This window comes from Podarcis tiliguerta, assembly GCF_965153285.1.
Source record: "Podarcis tiliguerta genome assembly, chromosome: 1".
Classification (NCBI taxonomy): Eukaryota; Metazoa; Chordata; class Lepidosauria; order Squamata; family Lacertidae; genus Podarcis; species Podarcis tiliguerta.
Window position 1 is genome coordinate 114,997,289 of NC_139534.1, and position 26,526 is coordinate 115,023,814.

The following is a 26,526-nucleotide window of genomic DNA, read 5'->3' on the forward strand; positions in this document are numbered from 1 at the left end:
AAAAAAAAAAAGGAGTTCTCATTCATGGTGGTGCTTTTTTTGTTTTAAGTTTTCCTAAAAGAGGAGTTTGACATTTACAAGCAAGTTTATCCCTCTTGGAAACCCAGCCCAAATTTCTGCATTACTGTACATTTTTTATCACCACCTTTAGATTTCGGTTGGCCCATCAAACTAAAATATTGCAGCAAGCTTCTTGTTTCTTTTGAGAATGAGTGTAGACCTTTATTCCCCCACCAACAAATCACTAGACACTAAATTGATTCGCTATGTTACATAACGCTATTTGTTTCCAGCGGTTATAATCCTCCGGCAATAAACTGTGTGGATGATCTAGTACTAAGATTCTCTGCACAACAATATATAAAGGCCAGATCGATGCCTGAAGTGGCGGAGACACCCCCCTCCTCCGAAAGCTTTGGAAAAACACCAAGATGGATTTTTATGTCCCACGCATCAGCAGCCTTAAAGCACTGAACAGAGACTTCCAGGTTCATAGCAGCGACAACAAAAAGTTCCATTTTTTAAAGCGTCTTGAGAGTGCATTCTGGACCGCTGTGGAAATAACTTCCACTGAACTCAGCTAGACTTAAAGGTAAAGGTAAAGGAACCCCTGATCATTATGTCCAGTCGTGACCGACTCTGGGGTTGCAGCGCTCATCTCGCTTTATTGGCTGAGGGAGCCGGTGTACAGCTTCTGGATCATGCGGCCAGCATGACTAAGCAGCTTCTGGCGAACCAGAGCAGCGCACGGAAACACCGTTTACCTTCCCGCTGAAGTGGTACCTATTTATCTACTTGCACTTTGATGTGCTTTTGAACTGCTAGCTTGGCAGGAGAAGGGATCGAGCAACGGGAGCTCACCCCATCACGGGGATTCGAACCGCCGACCTTCTGATCGGCAAGTCCTAGGCTCTGTGGTTTAACCCACAGTGCCACCCTTGATTTGGATCAAATATGCACAGAGGATCAGGCTCCCCAGAAGCTAAATATGTGATCTTTAAGAGGCAAATGACACTTAGTGTTAAATGTGGCTTTGCATTTGTCCTTAAACCACAGCAGAAAGTGTGGAGGCCCAAGCAGGACTAGGCTTGTGGCAGGCATTGTAATGAAAATCTGTGCCGCTGCCCCTTGCTACTATTTGCACTAGCACCAATGAAAATAGCAACTGTGGGGCGGTGGGGGAGGTAAAGCAGTGGTGGGCCACCTTAGGCCAAGGGGCCAAATGAGGCCCTTCAGTCCTCTCCATCTAGCCCTTGAAAGTCTGCCAGAGCCACGCCATTCACTGACCTTGCTTTGCAACCAAAGCGTTTTTGTCCGGCTGGAACTTGTGGAGAAACAGCTGCAGAGATGCAAACTATGCCACAAAGCAAAACATTGAGCGAAACCCGATTTACCTCCAGAGACCTCTTCAGTATTTGATAGCTGGAGGAAAGCTGCTTGGTTTTATTAATCTGCGCTGGGTCGGACTGCACGAGTTTTTCCAGATCTTCGATTTGAACAGCGCACTCTGTCATGTCTCCTTGGATGACCTGGAGAAGAAGATTTCACATTGCACAAGTTGCCGCGTGTGAAGCCTCCCTGAAAGCACTGAAAGCATTGGCATCAGGGGGCAGGCTAGTCGGCAATGTATGGCATCATCAGGGGGAGGGACTAGTTGTCATTGAGGGTTGGGATTCTCAACCGGCTCTGGTCCCACCCGCTCATGCATAATGCCTGGTGATGATTGTCATCATCATCATCATCATCATCATCATCATATTTTACTTATACCCCACCCATCTGGCTGGGCCTCCCCAGCCACTCTGGGCAGCTCCCAACAGAATATTAAAAACACGATTAAAACATCAAACATTAAAAACTTCCCTAAACAGGGCTGCCTTCAGATGTCTTCTAAAACTCAGATAGTTGTTTGTTTCCTTGACATCTGATGGGAGGGCGCCACTACTGAGAAGGCCCTCTGCCTGGTTCCCTGTAACCTCCCTTCTCACACGGAGGGAACCGCCAGAAGGCCCTCGGAGCTGGACCTCAGTGTCTGGACTAAACGATGGAGGTGGAGACACTCCTTCAGGTATACTGGGCCGAGGCTGTTTAGGGCTTTTAAGGTCAGCACCAACACCTTGAATTGTGCTCAGAAATGTACTGGGAGCCAATATATGTTACATGGTCTCGGCAGCTGCTCCCAGTCACCAGTCTAGCTGCTACCTGAGATCCTTTAAGTGGCAATGCCAAGGATTAAACCAACAGCCTTCTGCAGTCACAGCAACTGCCCTGCAACTGAGCACAGCAGGAAAAAAGCCTCACAGTGAGGATTTTCTGTGTTGTGCCTTTTACATGATGCCATATGCAGAATTGCTCAAACAACAGTACCACCAGCAAACCAAACAAATATGTCAGGAACCTGAATGCCGTAACACATTCATTAGGGGCAATGAGCACCCATCTCTAACTTTTATTACCACCACTCCCCTCAGTTCAGCAGCTTAGCATAATTCAAGCCACATTTGAAACTTCAGAGCTAGTGACAGAGAGAGCCTGGGAGCTGGGGAAGGGACTGAGGAGTTCTTGTTTAATCACAGCGGTTTTGCACACTGTCACATAGAGGTCTCTTCTGTACATTACTATATATGTGTAGGAGAGCCTTGCAAAGACATCAGAGAAGGTGTGCGGAGGTGCACATACAGAAATAGTACAGAGGTAAGGAAAACTCATCAGAGTCTCAGCTTTCAAAATGAATGAATTGCAATTGTCCCACCTTTCCCACAAACAGACAGGCTGGTGGACATGCTCTCTCTCCTTTTATCCTCAGAACAACTTTGCAAAGCAGAATAGACACAAGGGAAGAGAGTGATTGGCCCCATGGCTATCCGGTAAGCTCTGTGGCTGAGTAGGGTTTTGAACCCAAGTCTCACAAGTCCAGGTCCAATGCTCTGACCACTACACTACACGGGATTTCTCGCTCCTGTGACTCCACAAAAATACCCTGTGCATTGATGGTGCTCTTTTGCCTTAGTAATGACATATACCAGAACAGAATTCTTCTGAATAGGAACCGTCCAATTACCTGTAGCCTCTGCAGCCGGGCTTCTTTGCTCGCCAGGTCAGGCAACGGTTCCTTCTCTGCCTCCAACTTGGCTCTGATAGCAGACAATTTCTTCTGCAAAGGCTCGAAGACCGCATCAAAGTCTTTATGCTGAGACACCAAAGCCTAACCAAAGAGAGAGAAGATGGTTTTTTTTATTCCACACTTTGGCATGATTGCCTTCCGCCACTTACTCTGCCAGACTCACATGAAGGCATACAAGTGTATCAAATAACAAGAGGACTCTGTCAGCATCACCCTTGAGCCAGTGTCACCAACTGGACTCATCCACTTCAGCCCCGACTGGGCTAGGTGAGCTGGGTAGCACTTCCAGAGACCACCTTCTGCACAGGAACAGGTCGAAGTGCTGTGGACTCACAGCTTAGAGTTGTGAGCACCGGATTCACTCCAACAAGAAGACAGTCGTTGCACAGCAGAGTATAGCAGAGTATAGCAGAGCATAAACGACTCGGAGAGCAGCTCTGTAGAATATCTTCTTTTATTCTATCTACAACTATTATACACAACTATGTACAGAGCTAAATGAGGTCTAAACAAAAATGCTGAACTACACTGAGTGTCTGCAGCTGCTCTTAGCAGCAACCTTATCTATACACACGATCTCTCTCTAACACTCAGTCTCTCTCTCTCTCTCTCTCTCTTTGATGTGAGGCTGGAGCGGAATAAGTAGAGAGCAGAAACTGCCCCCTCCTCTCTAGAGAATCAGCAGAGAACATCAGCAGATTCTTGGATATGGGAGGGGTGAAATCTCCTCAGACTCATGGTCCCCAAACACAGAATTTATCCCATGGCCTAAGAGCAAAATCCATAGAGGCGTCTCACCTGCAACCTGATTTTGCTCTGAAGCAGACTTTTGTGCAAGTGTTCCGTTTCCTTTGCCGCATCAGCTGCTTCAGCCAGGAGCGACTTTGCTCTCTCTGCCTCGAAAATGCTGCCCAGGAAATCTTTCTTCATCTGCAACATCATGAGCTGCTCCTTAAAGCGAGAGCTTTCGGCCAGAAATGCCTACAGGGGAGAACACATTTTCACATGAATAATTTGTACCCTGCTTTCCAAAATAACACCAAACCCACAATTAAAGTCCAGCGCATGTCAAAAATGCAACAATACGATTGAAAATCTGAGAACCTAGCATATAAAAGCCTCCAGGAAATGAAGCATTTTCAAAGCCCATCTGAAAACAGGAACAGGCTGAGTAGATCTCTCTGAAGAGAGAATTCCCCAGCTGCGGTGCCAACACCAAAAAGGCCCTGTGTCCTGTGTCCACCAATAAAATCCTTGCTTCCAAGCCCAATGGAATGTGATAGTGAATACCTTTGGTTTGGTATTTTAGAACAACTGTTGCTGTTCTTAGCTTGTTTTTAAAACTCCTAAGTCATTGCTTTAACTTACATTGGCTGCCACCGTGAGCTCACTGAGAAAAGGCTATGGTATAAATGTTCTCAATGATGACTGGCCAGAAAGCAGAGCTCTCGGATCTCAGTATCAGGGACTGGGTAGATTTGTACTAGTTGGGCTGAAAAAATGCTAATGGACTATCTATGTTCTGTCTTCAACAGTTGGAGGAAGCAGAATATCACTTTCTGGGAATCGCAAGTAGGGAGAGCACTGCTGCATACAGATTCTGCTTGCAGGTTTGGTTGGCCACTGTGAGAATAGGATGTTGGGAATCGATGGTCCTTTGGCCTGATCTGGTAGGGAATTTTTGCTCTTATGTGCACACACCAGTAACCTGGCCCCAGGCTGTTTCAAGGTTTTAAATCTTCTATAGCTTTCAAACCGTGGCCTGGGATTCTTGGGTTGTTTATGAAAGATTGCTTGGTGACAAGATCATAGCGATGGGAATTCTTCCCCAAAAGACAACTTGTCCACCTCTAACCACCTTCATGGTGACCCAGAAACTACAACTAATCCAGAATGCAGAAGCTAGACTGGTGACTAGGAGTGGCCACTGAGACCGTACAACACAGGTCCTGAAAGACCTACATTGGCTCCCATTACGTTTCCGAGCACAATTCAAAGTATTGGTGCTGACCTTTAAAGCCCTAAACAGCCTCGGCTCAGTATACCTGAAGAATCTCCACCCACATCGTTCAGCCTGGATACTGAGGTCCAGCGCCGAGGGCCTTCTGATGGTTCCCTCACTGTGAGAAGTGAGGCTACATGGAACAAGGCAGAGGGCCTTCTTGGTAGTGGCACCCGCCCTGTGGAACGCCCTCCCATCAGATGTCAAGGAAATAAGCAACTATCAGACTTTTAGAAGACATCGAAGGCAGCCCTATTTAGGGAAGTTTTTAATGTTTGATGTTTTATCGTGTTTTTAATATTCTGTTGGGAGCAGCCCAGAGTGGCTGGGGTATGTATAAATAAATAAACAAATAAATAAATAAGTTGTTATTATTCCTCACTGCTAGATTCTGCTGACTTGGGGAGAAAGGGAGGTGTGTTTCCATGCACAGAACTTAGGGTTCTTCGATGCATCCAGATCTTATCATAATGACACTCATCACTGTGGGTTGAAAACAAACGGGGTTGTTTTGCTGCACATTTTAATCATGGCCATTTATATTTTTATGTTTTAATGGGACTGTTTCATTGTGCGTTTTAATTATGGTGTGTTTTTAATTGTTCTGTATTTTAACAGCATTGGGCAATTGGTTTTTATGTTTCGCGAAATGGCTCGGGAGCCATCCGGGAATTAAGCAGCATGTAATTATTTAATAATAAATGTTGTTTCCTATAGTAACAGAGAAGCCTTCCTTTAACGGGGGCTGCGCAGCGGTTGCAGAAACATCACTGTCATGTCTCCTTGTCAGCAAATTATTTGTGTGTGTGTGTGTGTGTGTGTGTGTGTGTGTGTGAACACAAACAGGTTCTGTGCTTGACCAAGTTTTAGGCTTTCAGGGAATGCAGAGAATCTTGTCACCTCTATCTGATGCAGAAAAGCGTCTGTCAAGGCCGGGTCAGAGACATTTGCTGCTGTGTCCAGGAGCCTCTGAGCCGATGGCTTCCACAGCTGGAACTCTCTCACGGGGTTCTGAAAGCGTTGCCTCAGTTCCGTCTCAGTCTCGGTGCTCATTTTAAACGTCTTCTGCTTCAGGCTGCAAAAACAGACAGAGAACTACGCTACAAAGCTGAAGGAGAAAGAGAGAGAGAGAGAGAGAGAGAGAGAGAGAGAGAGAGAGAGAGAGAGAGAAGCCCTGGCTTTTCCTTTTCATTGGAAGCCAAATGGTCAATGCCCTCTGTGCTTTGCTCTTTTGGCACAAGGCAGTTCAGTCTCTGCTTCATAATAAACCCATTTTCTTGCTTCCGGGCAGCTGCCTCTGCCACTCAGAGGAACAACACAACCTTTTTTATTTTATTTTTAAGATACCAAGATACACATTCCTTCCTGGTGCACCTGCCGTATGGAATTACTATAAGCGAGTCTGTGCAACTGGAACATAGATCACTCGAGTCAGACCACTGGTTCGCCTACCACAGCATTGTCTGCATTGAGAACAGCTGCATCAGGCCCGTCGTCCTGTTCTCACAGTGGCCAACTAGATGCCTGTGGGATGCCTGTAAGTAGAACATGAGTGCAACAGCCCTCTGCCCACCTGCGATTCCCAGCAACAGGAATTCAGAAGCATAAAGCCTCCGGAAGTGGAGGCAGAGCACAACCATCATGCCTAGTACTGTCTGGCAGTGGCTTTCAAGGGCCCTGTCCTGAGATGCTGGGGATTAAATCCAGAATCTTCTGCATGCCTAGCAGGTGCTCCAGCACTGAGCTATGCCCCTTCCCCTCCGACATAGACAGGCAGAAACCAGCAATGACTTCCCCAAATCAGAATCTCTTTGCTGCTTTACAAACACTTGGCAAAACACTTTTCTCTAGCTGGATGGAACCTGGCCAGATGCAGCTGCCAATCTTAATGGAGAAACATCTTTGGAGAAAACATCTCCTGGGTGTTAATTCTCCCTGGGAGAAACCTTTTGTTTTAGCTAAACTAGAGACAGTGAGGAGTTTTCATCTCACTTGACACCGCACAGCAACATTCTCATTTCCCTTTGTATACAGTAAGAGGAGGTTGCCCTCAAACTAGTTTTGGAAGATGAGAGGCCCTGCGACAACTACCTTTGCTGTTTTTCCGCTTCTGCCCCTTAAGGATTTGCCACTTCCTGCAAAGCAGCGAGCTGGCAGCAATCTGTTTTTTCTGCGTTGGCAAACGTTGGGAGTTTTCTTTTTCCTTGCTACTCCTCACTGGAAAGCATCCCAGACTTGCTTCCTAAAATCTGAACTGCCTTCTTGAAACGACCCATTTAATAAAGACAAACCTCTTTCAGCTTGCCAGCGTGCTCTGCGCTTGACATAAGGAAGACAGCTTTTCAGACGCAAACAAAATTAACCGCGCCTTTGCAAGACCGACGATCTTTCCTCCAAGTCTGGAAAGGTGTGGGCTATATGCTCGTCACTTCCTGATTCCAGTTAGCCTGGAAGTGCAAGTCTTTTGCCAAAGCTCAGGGGGAGAGGGAGGGAGAGAGAGAGGCTGGATTTCCTGCCTATTCCAGCTGAATGTAAGTAGGAAACAGGAGGTTGCCTATTAGAAACTGGCAGGATAGGTGTACCCAAAAATCTATGACGGGAAAGAAACTAGCCCAGCAAAACTGGAGAGAAGGGCCATGCCTAGCAATTCACTACTGTTACTGCGATCTCTGCTGGAGGAGACTCTTGAGAGTCCCATGGACTGCAAGAAGATCAACCCTATCCATTCTTAAGGAAATCAGCCCTGAGTGCTCACTGGAAGGACAGATCCTGAAGCTGAGGCTCCAATACTTTGGCCACCTCATGAGAAGAGAAGACTCCCTGGAAAAGACCCTGATGTTGGGAAAGATGGAGGGCACAAGGAGAAGGGGACGACGGAGGACGAGATGGTTGGATAGTGTTGTCGAAGCTACCAGCATGAGTTTGACCAAACTGCAGGAGGCAGTGGAAGACAGGAGTGCCTGGTGTGCTCTGGCCCATGGGGTCATGAAGAGTTGGACACGACTAAATGACTAAACGACAACAACAACAACTGCTATCTCTGTATTGTCTGTCTTCAAGCATGGCAAACAAGGCACAGAACATTTCAAGATAAGGATTACGAAGTATAAATGGGCAGCTCTAACCTAGAGACTAACAGCACTAACAGTGACCTACAGAGCAAGCTGGCTCTTAGGACAGATGTCACCCAGGCAAGCAGGAGAAGTGGTTTTGCGCAACTTTCAAAGCAGACTGCCAACACCTGACATTCAGAATAGACAGGAAGGAGGGCACGATGCCATGCAAGGTAGCGAGAGGAGAAGCATCCTTCTTCCCACCCTCCCTTGCCACTGGAACAAATGATATGATTTAAAACTGGCTGCCTACTGACTACTGAGCCAGGTTCAAGGCCTTTGTTTTAATTTGCAAAGCCCTGAACAACTTAGGTCCAGGTTATTGCAGGGACTTTCTAAGCACTTATATCTCAGCACCATCGCTGAGATCGTCTGTAGGAGCTTCAGTGTTTGCCTCCCAAGTTTTTATTTATTAATTATTATTATTATTAATACTTGTTAAAATTGATATACCGCTTGATTATAGGGTGGAAAAATCCTCAATTGACACCAACACAAAACTGAGCCATTCTGCGTCATTGCCTATTCCTGTGGAAAACTCTTCCAGCAGAGATTCAGCAGGTGCTCTCTGCATTAACTTTAAAAGGTTTGTGGGGGGAAATTCCTTGCTGCCAGGCTTATACAGACAAGTAAGTGTGGGGGGGGGGGACATTTCCCACAGTAGTCAGCTGGTGATCTGCTTTAATATTTGTGTGATTCCTATTATAGTTTCACCGCTTTGATATTTTAAAATGAAACGACGGTCTGTTTCGGCACTAAGGGCAGGTGAGCTGGGTTAAGCAGCAGTAGATGGGAAGATACTATACCCTAAGTCAGACCACCGGTCTTTCCAGCTTTACATCGTCTACATTTACTGCCATTGGCTGTGCTGGATTTTAGACAGGGGTGTTTCTCAGCATCGACCTTTGTGAATCTTTCTGCTGCTGATGTGCTCCAGCATCAGAGCACCGATTACTAAGGTTGGAAAAGACCAAAAGGCTTATTTAGGTCACATCCCAGGTATGTGGCAGGACCATTCAGTACTTCAAGGAAGGACCAGAGCTTAGTGAGAGAGCAATTTGCTTTGCAGGCCCTAGATTTCATCCCTTGCATCTCCACACAGGGCTGAGAAGCACCCTTTCCGAAATCCTGGTGAGGTGCTGCCATAAGACTTATTTTATCCAATAAACATTTCCTCATAAGTAAGGACATGTGGTTAAGGGTCAGCAGCAAAAGGAAGACTCTTGCCACCAACTCTTTCCCCACGTATCCAATAATGGGATCTCCCACTTGACCTCTTTCTGCTACAGAGATGGACTCAAGGACAATGGTCCATCGGCTATAGTATCCTGTTCTCACAGTGGCTGAGGAGATGCCTCTGGGAAGCCTGCAAGCTAGACATGAACGCAACATCACTCTGCCCACCTGTGTGTCTCAACAAGTGGTATTCAGAGGCATAGCACCCAAGGCAGTGGAGATGGAGCATAGTGAATATATTGCACTAGGTGACCCAATGGACTGACTTGGTATAGCGTAGCTTTGCATGAATATCCCACCAAACAGAGCCAGATGTGAAATAGTGATCCAAGACATTTTGCTGCCTGGATAGAAGCCAAATGGTTCGTCTCCCCCCCTCCCCCATCCCATTTGAAGCAACTCTTCTCAGGTATAGTTTATTTTCAACGGCTACTCGTTCCTGTCCTCCTCGTTCCCCCCAAATACCTTTGATATTCCCGTATTAGGCCTATCATGCTTTCGGAAAGTGCTTGCGTGTCTTGCGAAAACCTGAACAAATCCTTCAGTTGAGCCTTCAGCCTCTCAACCTTTGATTCCTCTGCTGCGAGAGTTGCCTTTGCTGCCTTAAAACACAAAGGTATTATGATTTAAAATGCACACACACACACATCAAATCAATTTATCTTACTGGGCACATTTGCATATATTTTTATTCTGCATTTATCTAGAAAAAGGCAATTTTCTTGTTCCAGATTGCTTCCCTATTGCTCTTTAAATTTCCTGAGCAAAACAAGTTTGCATACTTCAATCACATGGGCATGTATAAGTGTAGATAAGAAAGCCTGGCAGGATAATACAGACTTAACAATTTCCTTGTTCCCTGTCTGTCCCTGACAAATAATCACTCACCATGAATTTTCTCCACAGAGTGATTAAGTCTTCGTCGCCTCTCACTCTGTCATCTGATTCAAAGGTGCTTCCTAATCTCTTCAGGCTTTTACGGAAGTCCTGGACCTCGCCTTCCAAGAGCCTGGCTTGCGAATGATAGGCATTTTCAGATTTAAGGCTCTTAAGCAATCTCTCTTCTTCCTCAGCGCTGACCACCTTCAGCTTCTCCAGGGCTTTCTTCAGATCCTCAAGCTCCTCTTTCAACTTCTCGGCTCCCAGCGGGGAGGTGTTCTGCATCACACCTGTAGACTGAGCTTCAAGATGACGCCATTTCTTTTCCCCACTCTTCACATCTTTGGCAATGTCCTACAGGAGAAAGGGGTTCAGAAAGAGTCTATAGAGGGACAAGGTTGCTACTACGACATCCCAGGACTAGTTAGACTAGATGAACCTTGGGGGTCGCTTCCAACTCTACAATTCTACTACTACTACTACTAGGTACATAGGAAACTGTATCGTTCTGAGTCAGACCCATTGGCCCATCCAGCTCAGTCTGGCTGTGGATCTCCAGGGTTTCAGGCAGGAGTCCCTACCTGAAGAAGCCAGGATTGAACCCAGAACCTTCTGCACGCAAGGCTCTACCCACTGAGCTATGGCCCTTCCTCAAATAATGCTAATAAATATTTTGTTTTAAATGCTCTTCCTCCCAGAGTTGTCAATTTCCATTTTTTAAAAAATACCTAGGGCACTTCCAGGTTGTTGCTATTTTTTGGCCGTGATTCAATCGCATACCAGCAAATTCAGGTTGCGCAAGTACAGTTGACCGAGAAGTCTTGTGCAACAAACCCACTTCCCCAAAAGCTTGGACGTTTTGCTCTGAGGAAAGTGTGGGATAATGCTTGCTTTGATGCGACACCATCTAACCTGCCCGCAAACAAACCAGAATGGGTGCCCATTACATAGTCAGCTTTGTCTTATCTCCCTGCAAGCAAATCAGGATGAATGCCCAATGAGCAGGTCATGTGGAAGAACACCAAGTCAGTGGTCAGAGCAAGGGACAGGTCAGTGGGTGGAGCCAACGTGGGATTTAAGTGGCCAGAGGCAGGGCCTGGTGTGTTTCTGTCTGATGGGCCCGGGTGGGCTTACTTAGAGGCAAGGAGTTGTGTTCTGAGCAGTAACATGTGACCAAGTCAGACCACCATTTTTATTTCCCAGAATGCCCCCAGTGTAGCGCGGCTCCAGGACATTGCAGGAAATTAAAATGTCAGCTAAACCCAGGCACCTGGCGCTGCTCTGAGCACTGGGCCAATATATACTGTATATATGGGGAGAGGTGCTCAGGAGTTAGGCTGTGCTGAATTGCTGAGATACTGAGGTCCAGCTCTGAGGGCCTTCTGGCAGTTCCCTCACAGCAAGAAGTGAGGTTACTGGGAACCAGGCAGAGGGCCTTCTCAGTGCAAGGAGATAAAGAACTACACAACTTTTAGAAGGCACCTGAAGGCAGGCTTGTATTGGGAAGTTTTTAATGTTTGATGTTTTATTATTTTTTCATATGTGCAGCAAGCAGACCAGAGCGGCTGGGGAAACCCAGCCAGATGGGTTAGGTATGGGTGAGGTAGTAGTAGTAGTAGTAGTAACAACAACAACAACAACAACAACAACAACAACAACAACAGTTGCTCAAGGATGCCACATGAAAATGCCTGTCCTGCCTAGTCAATTTCTGGCAAATTCAAGCATTGAGGGCTCCAACACTGGCACAATATCTCTCCTTTTTTAAAAAAAATTCCTCACAGCAACCATGTGAGGTAGACCAGGCAACTTCCCCTAGGCTGCCTTGTGAGCTTCAAAGCTGCAGAGGAATGGGATTTTTGAAATGCAGGCTTCTATTTGGGTGGAACACATGAGCTCTTTCAGAACATGCATTTCATACACCTGCTCATGGACGGACGAGGAAATAGGAGTAAAGCTTTCCGCTCGCGACAGAAAGCCCCGACACCATTCAAGTACCTGCAATGACTTAATTCTGTTCTCTGCTGGCGATTTTGCTTCTTGACTAAGGCAGGAGTTTAATCTCTCTGTCACCTGGGTCAGCCACAGCTGAAACTGGTCCACGTTGCTCTTATATCGCTCGTGTTCCTTTGTTATCTTTTCGAGCAGCTGCACTCTCCTCTGAGAAAAGAGAAACATCAGAAACGGGGAAAGTGAAAGTTATCTTTGTCCTCATACTTTGCATTTTTGAGAAACCCAGAACACAAAGAGCCTGTTCTTTTCCCTTTGCCCCTTCGCGTGCTCGTGCACACACACACACACACACACACACACGTCACTTGGCTGCTTTTGGGGATTTTGAAACAGTCTGCTGTCTTCAGCTCAAGAACAAAACAGTGTGTCCCAGGCCTGAGGATGCTGTAATTACCAAGCACTTAATTAAATGAGTGCAAGGTTTTCAAGGGCCTTGTGAGGTCACAGTCTTTCATTCTCTAGAAAAGAAAAAGCGAGATAACAAAAGAAAGGCTTAGCATGCCAAAATCTATCTGCAAAACATCCATGCTGGATTTCCACATTTTATACCCACAATTTCAAAACGCTTCATCTGCTGAAAAAGAATGCACTTCATTGCTGCTTACTTAGCTTTTGCACAATTTATTATGCAGATGAAGGGCACAGCCACCAGGGGGCCTGTGTGGGCCTTCCAAATTTCTACCTGTTTTTTGCTCATGAAAATACAAGGAAATCATTCTGCAAGCCTTTCTCTACCCAAGCGCTGTAGTTGGCTAGGGTTGCGCACTGGAACTTGTGAAGTTTGGGCATTAACTGTCCAACTGGCTGCAGCCTCAACCTTGCACCCGACAAGAATTTCTTCCGAGTAAACCTGTAAACAGGCTTAGACCTTGCACCTTTATTTCAGTGGGAGAGTTCCACTTGCCCTTAGTTTGCCCGTCAACGAGACCTAGGGCTTAGCAACACTTCCTCTTGCCATGCTCCTTTCCCACTTAGGGAAAACAGCTCTGTAGCGCAAAATTGGAGCAAATGGCCATTTGGGATTTCCCCAGATTGCCATTTGTTCCTATCTGTTGCTAAAGAGTGGGTTTTCCCTTGGAAAGCAGTGGAGCAAGGGGAAAAGAGCTCAGACCCAGGCTTCCTAGGCATGACACAAGTGGAAGCGTGAATGAGCTCCTAGACTGTGCTTGTTTTTTCTGTGCTTGGTACTTTATCGTGTTTTTAATATTCTGTTGGGAGCTGCCTGGAATGGCTGGGGAAACCCAGCCAGATGGACAGGGTGTAAATAATAAATAATTGTTGTTGGGAAACCCAGCCAAATTGTTGTTGTTGTTGTTGTTGTTGCTGTGTTATTCCAGCATTATCACATGCAAAAGGGTCCTCCTCCAACAGGCCTTTTAAGAAGAGAACTTTTATCCCAGTCTGCATCTATATTGCAACTATTTTTAACTGGTTATATATATATATATATGGAATTGTTTTCAAACATTTGTATTACTTTACATAATGGGATTGTGTGTTTTTTTAAATTGTTTTATATACAGAACTGGTTTTACGTGTTTTTCCACTTTTCCTGTTTTATGGTTGTAACTGCTTTGTTTTATAATTTTTTCATATTTTATAACAGCAGCAGCAACAACATATTGCACATTTGCCACCCACCCTCTTCCCACAACTCATCTCGCTTCCCCTTCAACATTATACAATGCACATTCTTTTGCAATCCAAGAAAATCTTTATTAGAAATTATTTCAATCAACAACACCATTTTTTTTTATTTGTACCCCACCCATCTGACTGCATTGCCCCAGCCACTCTGGGCGGCTTCCAACAAAATATAAAAACACAGTAAAACATCAGACGTTTAAAAACTTCCCTATACAGAGCTGCCTTCAGATGTCCTGAGCCAGTGTGGTGTAGTGGTTAAGAGCGGTAGTCTCGTAATCTGGGTTTGATTCCCCGCTCCTCCACATGCAGCTGCTGGGTGACCTTGAGCTAGTCACACTTCTCTGAAGTCTCTCAGCCCCACTCACCTCACAGAGTGTTTGTTGTGGGGGAGGAAGGGAAAGGAGAATGTTAGCCACTTTGAGACTCCTTAAGGGAGTGAAAGGCGGGATATCAAATCCAAACTCTTCTTCTTCTTCTTCTAAAAGATGTCTTCTATTTTATTGTTGTAGCCTTATGGTAAAAGTTGAGTGAGAAAGCAAATAAATAAATAGGCAGTTTTTTTGAAATGTTGTGACACATGGATGTTGGAAAACAACAGATCAAGGTTGTTTCTGAGACCTGACTTGCTCCTTATCTCATTTTTCGGGATTAGATTTTCTGGTGCATGTCTGTAACCATGAGAACAGGTTACTTAGAAAGAAAGAAAAAGCGAATGAAGGCTGCATGTTTCATGATTTCATGAGACACTATCTTTTTAGTCAGTTGGCCTTTTTGGCCTGCCTCTGCTATAATTTATAACTACTGCAATTTCTCAAGGCTTTTGAAAGCTGAGCTACTTATGCACCTCTATTAAGAGGATCCAGACTATGGTATTTCTTGTGGAACCAACCCAAAGGTCATTGTCAGGTACACAAGTTGAGAGTTAAAATGTTATGACTGCGTTATTTGTGCTTAGTGTTTCAGGGAAGCAACCTTTTGTCTGGAACATTGTGTACAAAAAGAGATCTGAAATAACCAAGGCTAAAATGGTAAAAGTAATTCATGCAAAGTGATGCCAAATGAAATTCCAGGTTGTTGCTGCTGCTTCCCTCACCTGAACCACGACAAAACCCAGACTTACCAATTGGATTGCAGTGGGGCATGTGTTTATTTGCACTATCCTGCACGAAATAAGCATTTCGTGGGCCTGGTTCTAACCCAGTGTACCTAAACAAAGGGGTACACAGACTTTAGGCTTGTATGATTGACTCTGTTTTCTACCTATGGCCAGCCAACCCTCTCTAGGTGGGGCCATCCTCTGTGCCGAGCCTAGAGAAGTGGGAGCCATCTTCTGAACCAGGTTGGATCTTGTGGGATTGCCCAGAAGCATCTGCACTATCATGAGGCTTCTTGGGAAGGTGGGACTTCCTCAAGGTGGGGGTTCCTGCCATGAGACCTGCTTTACAACCCCTTCCTCCCCGCCCCCCCCGGTCAGATCCCTTGCTGGGAACTTGGTTGGCCACTGGTTGACAGGGCTGGAAAGGAATTTTTGCTCACGCCAAATTGGCATGCAGTTGTGAGTTTTTCACTTTCCCCCTCAGCAGGAGCTCTGTAGGGACATTCGACAAAAAATAAATAAAACTGTTTCTTATCATAACTGTGGAGGCACCAGGTAGTGGGTGGGGTCTTGCGGGCAGTGCATTAGACAGCCATAGCTTGAATGTATGGTGGGAATGGCTTTGTACTGCTCAGCCAAGCTGGCCAGTGAAACTCACACACTTGGCATGAGCCACAGTGGAAACCTTGTTCTGGCAACATCCAGGAGGGGACCCCAGCAAATCAGCTAGGATAGATCATCAGGAAGCCGGTCATTATTCCTGCCCATGCCTAGACAATCCTATATATTGCGGTAGCCAATAAAACTGTGTCCAGTTTTCACGCACAACTGCACTCCACATCTCAAGCATCATCATACCACTTTAAGCAGCCACAAAGAATCCGGGGAAGTATAGTTTCTTATGGGTGCTGAGAGTCATTAGGACAGTCCTGTTTCCCACAAAGAACTACAATTCCCATAACTCATTGGAAAGAGGGATTGATAGTTAAACCCAATGCTTTTTTTCTTAAAAAATGTTTAGGGGTGCTCTCATTTTCCTACTCATATTGAAAGACTGCCCCTCAACGAGGCCAAACTTAGATTCACAAAATGTTTAGGGGTATGCGTACCCCTGCTTCCCCCCAGAAAAAAGCACCCATTAAACCACTCTGGGAACTGTAGCTCTGTGAGAGGAATGGGAGTCTCCTAACAACCCTCAACACCCTACAGTTCCCAGGATGCTTTGGGAGAAGGCATGCCTGTTTAAAGTGGTATGATACTGCTTTAAATGTACAGTGCGGATGGGGTATCAATCTCCCATTTGTTCCACTCCTGGGATGAGGCCCACTCATACCTGGATGCAATTGTAGAGTCCCAGGCCAGCCAACCAGAGCTAGATGCAGAAGGCATGCACTTAGAATTAAAAAATCATGGACCCAGGGATTTGATTTGAGCACCAGAACTGAACAGAGCTCACAACCCTTCTGCACAAAAATCCACTCCTGGTTCCTTCATTTTGGCAGAATAATTTAGGAGTCATTTTCTTGCTGCTATTGTTAAGCAATTGGTAGTCAGAAATCCCTACTGATCTCCTGCAAATCATCCAGGCTTTCCGCCCATTTCCAGTTACCTCCCTCATTGATCATTCTGTTGGCCTCAGTCAGGAATGTACGGTACCAACTAACTGCCGTGAGACCAGGTTCAAGTTACACAGAGAAAACACCAGTGATGCTTCCCACTAACCTACACAGCAGTAAAGTAGTGAAATATCCCTTTTCAGCTAAGACAGGATGTCCCCTGAGTGGTTATTTACATTATTTCAAGAGCGAATAGCCAATAAACCTTTTAGGCCGTTTCTGGCTCAACTGAATGGAAAAGAAACTGGCAGGAAACTCGTAAAGTTGTGTTTCAGTAGTTATAGTTCTTTTTCATTTTAAAAAAAAAATTAAGGAGAATGCAGCCAGGAAGAGTGAGAATACTTTTTTGGCACAAAATGGGAACATTAGTTTGCTCCCAGTGGTGAGCAAGTGAAACTCTTTGAGTAAGAACTCAAATGCACAGTTTAGGAGAGAGAGGGATTGGGAGTTCAATTGGGAACCAGAAGTGTCACTATAACTTGATTGAGCATGTGACCACTTGGCTGGACCAACATTAGACTTCCTGTTGTGCCTACTGAACTGGAGATTATTATTATTTCAGAAAGTTTTTAATCCGTAATGTTCTGCTGGGTTTTTATTATGTTTTCATGTAGGAAGCTGCCCAGAGTGGTTGCGGCAACCCAGTCAGATGGGTAGGTTATAAGTAATAAATTATTATTGTTACGATCCCTTGTGCTCCTTACCTGTGCTTCATCCTTTACGTCTGTGTATTCCTCTTTCATCTTCTTCTGGATGTCCTCGTCAACACTTGGGTCCCCAATCCTGTTGTAGAGGGAAGAGGCTTCTTCCAGCAGCCGTTCCAATAGGGCTGACTGGTTTAGAACATCGTTCAGCAGGACCTGGGCATGGCTGAGCTGCCACTCTTTCTCCTTCAGGCCAAGCTGCAGCTCTATGTCAGGCTCCAAAGTCACCTTCATGTTGTGAATCCATACATAAAATTCATCTTGGGCTTTCAGGTATTCACTCCAGTGTAGCCACACCCACTCGATACGGCTGCAAAAGGATAGAGAGTTGGGTTATGGGAGCGATGGACCTCTTCCGGAGCAGTTGACCGTGTTCCCTTCCCATACTGCTGTTGTCACTATGGTTGGTCTCCACCCCCATCGTTCAGCCTGGACACTGAACTCTAGCTCCGAGGGCCTTCTGGCGGTTCCCTCACTGCAAGAAGTAGGTTACAGGGAACCAGGCAGAGGGCCTTCTTGGTAGTGGCGCCCGTCCTGTGGAACGCCCTCCCATCAGATGTCAAGGAAATAAACAACTATCAGACTTTTAAAAGACATATGAAAGCAGCCCTGTATAGGGAAGTTTTTAATGTTTGAAGTTTTAATCCTGTTTTTAATATTCTGTTGGGAGCTGCCCAGAGTGGCTGGGGAAACCCAGCCAGATTGGTGGGGTATAAATAATAAATTGTTGTTGTTGTTGTTGTTGTTAGTTCTTCAGCCCCAGTAGGGAACCTCCAGCTTGTGAAGTCTTCGGCACCGGGCTCTGTTTTGTGGATTTCAGGGTTCTATCAAAACACAAGGTAGGACCCACTGGCCTGATCCACCTCTGCTAGTGCATCATGGAAGATGGAGCAAGCTTGTTTTCTCCTGCTCTGGAGGGTAGGACTTGAACCAATGGCTTCAAGTTACAAGAAAGGAGATTCCAACTCAACATATGGAAAAACCTTCTGACAGGAAGAGCTGTTCGACAGTGGAACGGTCTCCCTCGGGAGGTTGTGGACTCTCCTTCCTTGGAGGTTTTTAAGCAGAGGCTGGATGGCCATCTGCTTTAGCTGAGATTCCTGCGTTGCAGCGGCTTGGACTAGACCCTAGGGATCCCTTCCAGCTCTATGATTCTTACCACAGATAAAATTGTCTGTACGTTTGCTATGAAGGTGCTATAAGGGAGAACTAAATATTGTTGTGTCATAATAGTTTTGCTGGATATGGGGGACAACACAGTGTTCGAGGTAGGGTCTTCCCCTGGCTTAGAGGGGCTATATATTCCCCACAGCCAAACTAGGAGAACAAAAGCAGAGTCTGGGATGCCCTGGAAAAAATGACAGAGATGGTGGATCAGGCTTTCTACACAGAAGGTCCTGTGTTCAGTCCCTGGAATTTTAAGGTAGGTCTGAGAATCTCCCCTTGAATGAAACCCCAGGGAACAACTGTCAGGCAATGCAGACAACAATGAGCTATATAGACCAACAGTCTGACTTGGCAAATGGCACATTCTTACGGCTGGAATCTTACCTGTGACAATGTGTAATGTATATGGCTGTCTCTTCCCACATGGCTTTAATATCCTTTAGTTTGGATAATATCTCGTGTTTCTTTTCCTCGCCGGTGCACTGAAGGAGAGCGTCAGCCTTCATGAGAACCAAGTCCATCTTCAACCGGCCCTCAGGTTCCAACGCACAGATTTTCTGTTAGGAAGAATCAAACATTAAAATTAAACCACAAATAGTTTTTTTTGAAGGGGACTTAGGAGCATTGCAAACCCCATTCCACCTTTTGTGGGGAGATTTATGACCAGAGGGCCTTTAGAGAAAGAGGAAGCCAGGAGATCCAGGCTAGGGGTCGCAAAACTATCAGGTTTGGGAAGGGTCTCTCAGCAGCCCTAAAGAACTGCTGAGATACTTGCCCCTCAGGCCTATGTGCCCTCAGAGAAGGCAGAAGAGGCTCTGCCCAAGTCATGGTGCTAGTGCCATCAGCCCCTGAAGGACGCCTGAGGCTATTTTGTACTATCTGTTTTGAAAATTGTAAACCACCTTGCGTGCGCCTTGGCAGGAAGTTGGTATATATAAATGCAATCAACTAACCAAATGAAAATAATATTAAAAAATAAATCAGTATCCAAGCAGGCCTGAAGCTGCAGCACAACCCTGTGGCAGGCTTCCAGGGAGCTGGCTGTTAATTGACTCGATCTAATTATTGCTATGTACAAATCAGGCTTCCACAGGTTGATCCACCAATACAGTCATACCTCTTGTTACATTCGGTTCAGGTTATGTATTTTCAGGTTGAGTCCCGCGGCGACCCAGAAGTAACAGAATGGGTTACTTCTGGGTTTTGCTGCTCGCGCATGCACAGACGCTCAGAATGATGTCACGTGCATATGCAGAAGCGGCAAATTGCAACCTGCGCATGCGCAGACGAGGGTTGTGTTCTGCTCATGATGCAAACGGGGCTCCGGAACGGATCCCATTTTCAACCAGAGATACCACCATACAAGGGCGCAAGGAAGCCAAATGATGTGGGGGGACACCCCCCCCCCCAAATATATGCCTGTAGAGTAGCAGAACTTGTGAGGTGAAGGCTGGGTATGAACTGTACATTTAAAGCACATTTAACATGCATGACTTCCCCCCCCCAAAGCATCATGGGAACCGTGCTATGTTAAGGGCACCAAGAATTGTAGCGCTGTGAGGGATAAACTACAATTCCCAGGATTCTTTGTGGGGAGGTGATGTGCTTTAAATGTATGGTGTGCATGCAACCTAAGGCCCCATCTGCACTACGCTTTTAAAGTCATGGTTTCCACCAAAGAATTCTGGGAAGTGTAGTAGGATGCTGAGAGTTGTTAGATCCCGGTTCCATTAACAGAGCTACAATTCCCAGAGGGACTTAACAATGAATCCCTGGGAACTCTGGGAATTGTAGCTCAGGAGAGGTAAGATGAGAGAATCAGAGCATAATGAGGATAGAAGGAAGCATGTGATCATTGCAGCACTTATCTGATAGCCACATGGCCATGATGTCTAAATTAAACCTTCGGTTGCATCTCCCCGTAAACCAGGGTGTGTTTCTATAGAACTAATTAAAATTCCCAGGAGCCAATCCCAGAATATAAACTGCACTAGGTAACAAAAGGAAGATCTATAAATAAATCTGAAGCCAGGTTTCAGAACTCATTAGTGCTCGCAGTAATGGGAAGGTGAATAAGTGTTCTTAAGAAAATCTGTTGCAATGATGACATTCTCGTTTTTCATGCTTAAAAAAAAAAAAATCTTTCCTTGGCTAAAGATTTCATTCACAGATTAATGGAACATAAATCATATAAATCAAGTATGACTATAAACTGCCCAGCTCAGAAACAGAAACTTTGGAGCCAAGTTATTTAAAAAGCCAACAGCCAATGAGATTGAGACATTAGCAAGACTAATTTCTGTATGTAACGATGACTGCAGATATGAATTAACCATTAGCTAATTTAATCATTTAATAGGAGAAAAGGACAGGGCACAGAGGACTGGGTTGTGATTAAATCAGAAGGATGTGCCATAGCCTTTGCTTTCAGATGCCTACAGCCAGGGCTTTTTTTTCAGCTGGAACTCACCAGAACTCAGTTCTGGCACCTCTTAGGGGGTGCCACTGATATTATAAGAGAACATGGGAGGCACTCATGGCGAGTTCTGGCACCTCCTTTTCTAGAAAAATAGCACTGGGGGGGACATCTGGAGCAGGTCCTCAGGCAAAGATCTCAATGTCAGGGCAGGTTCAAATGGTAATCACAGCAGTAACAATATTACATCTGAAAAAAATGTCTGAAGGAAAGCAGTTCTCTCTGTGTGTGTGTGTGTGTGTGTGTGTGTGTGTATACCTCTGTGTCTCTTAGCCTGGCCTCCAGGGCAGACCTAGGTCCCTTGGTGTTGTCATTGATCCGCAGTCTCTCCTGAATGGTCTTCATCCAATCTACTGCCTTCTCCACGCTGCTGTCAAATTCATCCTGTGGCTGCTGGGTCATTGCATTAGATGAAACTACGGGAGAGAGAGGAGTTTGAACAAGCTTACTTTCCTGAGGCATTACTATAGCGCCGAACCACTTTGGACTAAGGATACTCAATGGATTTCAGTCCATTTTTTTTAAGGCAAGCAACCCGCTACACGTTTCCTGGACTGATATGCAAATCGAAATGCGGTTCAGTTCTCTGAATTCTGTGATGTCACCATCTCCTTTAAAAAGGCACATTTGGAGAAACAAATTGCATATAAAATGTGCATGTGGGGGATATGTTAAAAAATAACGCACTTTTTGTGCAACATTTAAAAAAACAAAACAAAACTCGCAGTTGGATATAGAAACAGGATAGGACCGATTTACCAGTGAGAAACAGACATGAAATAGGCTGATTGTACCATCTCTGCTTGGGACACTGTGGTATGTGGATGGGGGGAATTAAAAACCAATAAGCACAACACACTTCCAGTTCCTTGCTCTTTGCTGATTCCAAAACAGGATTTCTGTAAAAAGGTAAAGGTACCCCTGCCCGTACGGGCCAGTCTTGACAGACTCTAGGGTTGTGCGCCCATCTCACTCAAGAGGCCGGGGGCCAGCGCTGTCCGGAGACACTTCCGGGTCACATGGCCAGCGTGACATCACTGCTCTGGCGAGCCAGAGCCGCACACGGAAACGCCGTTTACCTTCCCGCTAGTAAGCGGTCCCTATTTATCTACTTGCACCAGGGAGTGCTTTCGAACTGCTAGGTTGGCAGGCGCTGGGACCGAACAACGGGAGCACACTCTGCCACGGGGATTCGAACCGCGACCTTTCGATCGGCAAGCCCTAGGCGCTGAGGCTTTTACCCACAGCGCCACCCGCGTCCAAGGATTTCTGTAGCTTCTCCTAAAGTGTGCAAATGTGCCAATTATCGGCACCATTTGTGCACCTCCATACCAGGGGAAAACGCTTTCTGATCATGCTGAATCTGGTATGCCATTTTGAACCAGGGCCATGTCTGAACCAAGTTCACACGCAGATTGACATTGCACTTCTGAATACCAGTTGCTGCAAACTGCATGTAGGTGAGAGTGCTGTTTTGCTCATGTCCAGCTTGCAGGCTACCCATGGGCTTCTGGCCAGCCACTGTGAGATCAGGATGCTGGACTTTTGGGGCTATTGGCCTGATCCAGCAGGGCTTGCCTCATGCTCTTATGCCTTCTCTCTGCTCGGCTGGCATGCCCCAAACTTTCAGTTGCGAGGCTTCATTACAAGAAACGTCCTCTGGGCACGTAAAGCTTTCAAACCTGTCACACAAGGTGAAACTTGCCTTCAAGTGGGCAGGGTTCATCTAGGGACAGGGTATATTTCCTCATAGTGAAGAACAAAGGAAAACAGTTTTGAGTGGTAAATACTGAAGCTTCCTCCAAGAAGCCTCCACACGGATGGGAATCTGCAATTGCCCAAGCTTCGCTGTGTCAGCTGAAGAATTTTACTGGGCCAGGGAGGTGATCAATGCCTCTTTACGAGAGGAGGTGGTCCCTGCCTGTTTGAAGGAGGCAGTGGTAAAACCACTCCTTAAGAAACCTTTCCTGGAATCAGAAAACCTAACTAACTACCAGCCAGTTACTAATCTCCCTTTCCTGAGCAAGGTTCTGGAGCGAATGATCGCAGACCAGATCCGGGCGCTTTTGGAAGAAACTGATTTTCTGGATCCATTTCAATCAGGGTTTAGGGCCGGTTTCGGCACAGGAACTGCTTTGGTTGCCCACAACACATTTGGCTCTCACAGTGACAGTGAGCATAACTACATTATGTCTAAGAAAAGCCCTACACAGCCGAGCTAAAATAAAGTTCAAAACCGGGGGGAAAACAGAAAACAAAAAATGGCTATTTCTATCCAAATCTCTCCCCCCACCCTGAATTTTCAAATAACTTTGTGTCCCTCCTTCCACAGAGACCAATATCTCTCTCTGGCACTAATTCTAAGCATTAGCTTCCTTCCAGAGACATTGACTGTCTATTAAGGACTATTAATCAGTAATCTCCCTAATGATGGAAAGCCAGCAGCCTCCGCAATACCTTTGACTGCTTGAGCAAGGGATTCTTAAGCATTTTTATCTTGCAAACAGACAAGCGGGGGTGGCTGATAGCTGATCACCTAATTGGCGGCGACAGTGAGCCCCCCACCTCATGAACTTGGCACTGTTTGCGGACCCAGCTTGCAGAAGAACGGCTGGGAGCTCACTTTCAGCTCCCAAATGGTCCTTTGGAGCCACATTCCTCATTGCGCCTCACCTGACACCACACATGATGTCAGGTCCAGAGCAGGTGAAATAGCCTTGCAGGCAAAGTTGGGCTTGTGTTGGGCCTAGTTAAGGCCACTGGGCTGGATGTTCTCTGTGTCTGCTATATGAAGGTTTGGTTACAGAGGGAAGGTAACAAGAAATGCAACATGAAAAAGGCTTTGGGAAAAGTAAACACTGTCCTGATCAACAGAGAAGCAAAATTCCATCAAATTTAGAACGACCACCATCACTTCATTTTGTGATGTCTTTAAATGATTGCAGAATCTCTTTGTTAATTCAGCAGTTTCTCCTGACAGTAAAGACATCAGGGGAGGAAGACTCAAGTCTGAGGCCCGATCTCAGTCTCTGCCACAGGTACCACCTCAGTTACCTTCTATCTAAGCCCCACTATTCAAGCATGTTTGCTTGCTTGCTTTTCTTTATCTATGTATACCTTGCCTTTTTACACCGCTTTCCTAGAATCCAAGAACTGTAGAGTTGGAAGGGACCATAGGGGTCATCTAGTCCAACCCCCTGTAATGCAGGAATCTTTTGCCCTATGTGGGGCTTGAACCCATGATCCAGAGATTCTGAGTCTCATGCTCTACCAACTGAGCTATTCACAGTCCTTATAGGACTCAAGGTGGCATACAGATAAGAATAAGGACCACTAAAAAAAAAAAAAAAAAAGCAACCTTTAAAAACCTAATTAAACACTGATAGTATTAAAGCTATATACATAAATATATTAACACCATGCCAATAATTACAATGAAAACAGCACAACACCAGCCCTTTCATTAAAAGCAGTCAGTCCCCCAAAGCCTGTTGGAACAAGAAGGTTTTCACCTGCTGGTGGAAAGACTGCAATCTGGGAGCCACCACCGAAAAGGCTCTGGACAGTTCTAAGTACAACTGTCCATAAGATTTGGATAAGGTCTTAAAGACTTCATGGTATATTCTGTGGGAACCAGGTCTAGATTCACATTTGTGGATGCGCTGGGCAAAGGTTCCTCTGTCCCTTTGCCTATCAGCGGCTCCTGTCAGGCTTATCTTGCTGTGGAAGCAGAGTGCCCAGCAGCACTGCAGAGCTGGGGGTATAAACTCTTTTTAATTTCCCAGAATGCATCAGCAGCAGGCCTTGGCAGATGTGAAAGCATCCCAGATGCAGCTGTCAGCAGGGCACACGGGAGCTTAATGTAATTATCTGTGCTTGTTTCACTTCCCAGTTACTCTATATACAACAACCGTTAAAAAGAAAAGAGAATAACGAGTAATCTGTTTGGCTTTCTACTTCATGTTTTGGGTTTGTCCTTCTTCCCCCTGTCTCAAAGTGCCCTATTTTTAACTGTGTGGATATACTGCTCAGACAGACACACATTTTAAACATGCCCCCCCCCTCCGCGGTTGGCTTTTCTTTTCTGAGAAAAACAAAAATCTTATCAGAGTTGTTTTCCCCTTTCCCCATACAGCAGTTCGCAATCTGTGGATCCCCAGATATTGTTGGACTGCAACTCCCATCATCACTGAGCTCTGGCCTTGCTAGCTAGGGGTGATGGGAGTTGTAGTTCAACAACATCTGGGGACCCACAGGTTGAGAAAGGCTGCCCCATCACAAAGCCCATGGGCCACCCCAATGCTTTCATCATCTCAAACACTAGACACTACAAAAATTATTGGAGAAGCACAAGCCCAGCCCAGAGGCCTACATTTTCAGTTAAATGGCAACTTACCGGATTTTTCGCTCTATAAGACGCACCAGACCACAAGACGCACCTAGTTTTTGGAGGAGGAAAACAAGAAAAAAAATATTCTGAATCTCAGAAGCCAGAACAGCAAAAGGGATTGCTGCGCAGTGAAAGCAGCAATCCCTCTTGCTGTTCTGGCTTCTAGGATAGCTGTGCAGCCTGCATTTGCTCCATTAGACGCACACACATTTCCCCTTACTTTTTAGGAGGGAAAAAGTGAGTCTTATAGAGCAAAAAATACGGTAATTTAAAAGACTAATCTTAGCAAAGTGAACTGCAGGAACAAACTACGAGCAATGACTGCATAGCTAGCCAAAAATTCGGGGCATTTCACAAAGAAAAGCCTTATTTGCAATCCAGCCTATGATCCTGATTTGTGATCCTAGTCTGCAGGCAAGCTCTAACCATAGTTTACTGTTCAGACAAACTAGAAAACTATGGTCTGTCACAAACAAGGTTAGGAAATTGAGAATTATGGCATGCGGCCAGGGGAGGGTAGAATTTGGAATCTGTACGAGGGCCTGTGGTTCTTTGGAGCTTGTTCACATAAGGGCAAAACATCTCAATAGGCCAGGATATCAGGAGGTCAATTCTGCACAATATAGGGAATATATAGGCCCTTACAAGCTCACTGGAAGGACAGATCCAGAAGCTGAGGCTCCAATACTTTGGCCACCTCATGAGAAGAGAAGACTCCCTGGAAAAGACCCTGATGTTAGGAAAGATTGAAGGCACAAGGGGAAGGGGATGACAGAGGACGAGATGGTTGGACAGTGTTCTCGAAGCTACCAAGCATGAGTTTGACCAAACTGGGAGGCAGTGGAAGACAGGAGTGCCTGGCGTGCTCTGGTCCATGGGGTCACGAAGTGTCGGACACGACTAAACGACTAAAGAACAACAGGCCCTTACAATGCTACCATTCTATGATTCAATAGTGCTGTCTCTGTTGCCTTTTTGGTGCTTATGGAATACCTTTGAAACTGAGATCTTTCCCTGTCTGCATCTGAACTTATTGTTTGCTGGATCATTTGGAAGAAAGAGA

At 45.7% G+C, this 26,526-nt stretch overlaps 1 protein-coding gene across 2 annotated transcripts in view; it reads right to left on the minus strand.

The window, feature by feature from the left end:
* The window catches only part of SYNE3 (spectrin repeat containing nuclear envelope family member 3), an 82,986-nt gene that overhangs the window by 28,185 nt on the left and 28,275 nt on the right, over nucleotides 1–26,526 (minus strand). For both annotated transcript variants that reach the window (XM_083434879.1, XM_083434880.1), the window contains exons 3-12: nucleotides 21,332–21,489; nucleotides 18,982–19,154; nucleotides 17,431–17,740; nucleotides 12,353–12,514; nucleotides 10,364–10,708; nucleotides 9,941–10,077; nucleotides 6,027–6,201; nucleotides 3,923–4,105; nucleotides 3,062–3,205; nucleotides 1,395–1,529 (exon numbers count right to left, since the gene is read on the minus strand). In XM_083434879.1, the coding sequence (XP_083291005.1) occupies nucleotides 1,395–1,529; nucleotides 3,062–3,205; nucleotides 3,923–4,105; nucleotides 6,027–6,201; nucleotides 9,941–10,077; nucleotides 10,364–10,708; nucleotides 12,353–12,514; nucleotides 17,431–17,740; nucleotides 18,982–19,154; nucleotides 21,332–21,475 (1,908 nt within the window). In that variant the 5' untranslated portion in view covers nucleotides 21,476–21,489. The remainder of the gene's footprint in view (nucleotides 1–1,394; nucleotides 1,530–3,061; nucleotides 3,206–3,922; nucleotides 4,106–6,026; nucleotides 6,202–9,940; nucleotides 10,078–10,363; nucleotides 10,709–12,352; nucleotides 12,515–17,430; nucleotides 17,741–18,981; nucleotides 19,155–21,331; nucleotides 21,490–26,526) is intronic.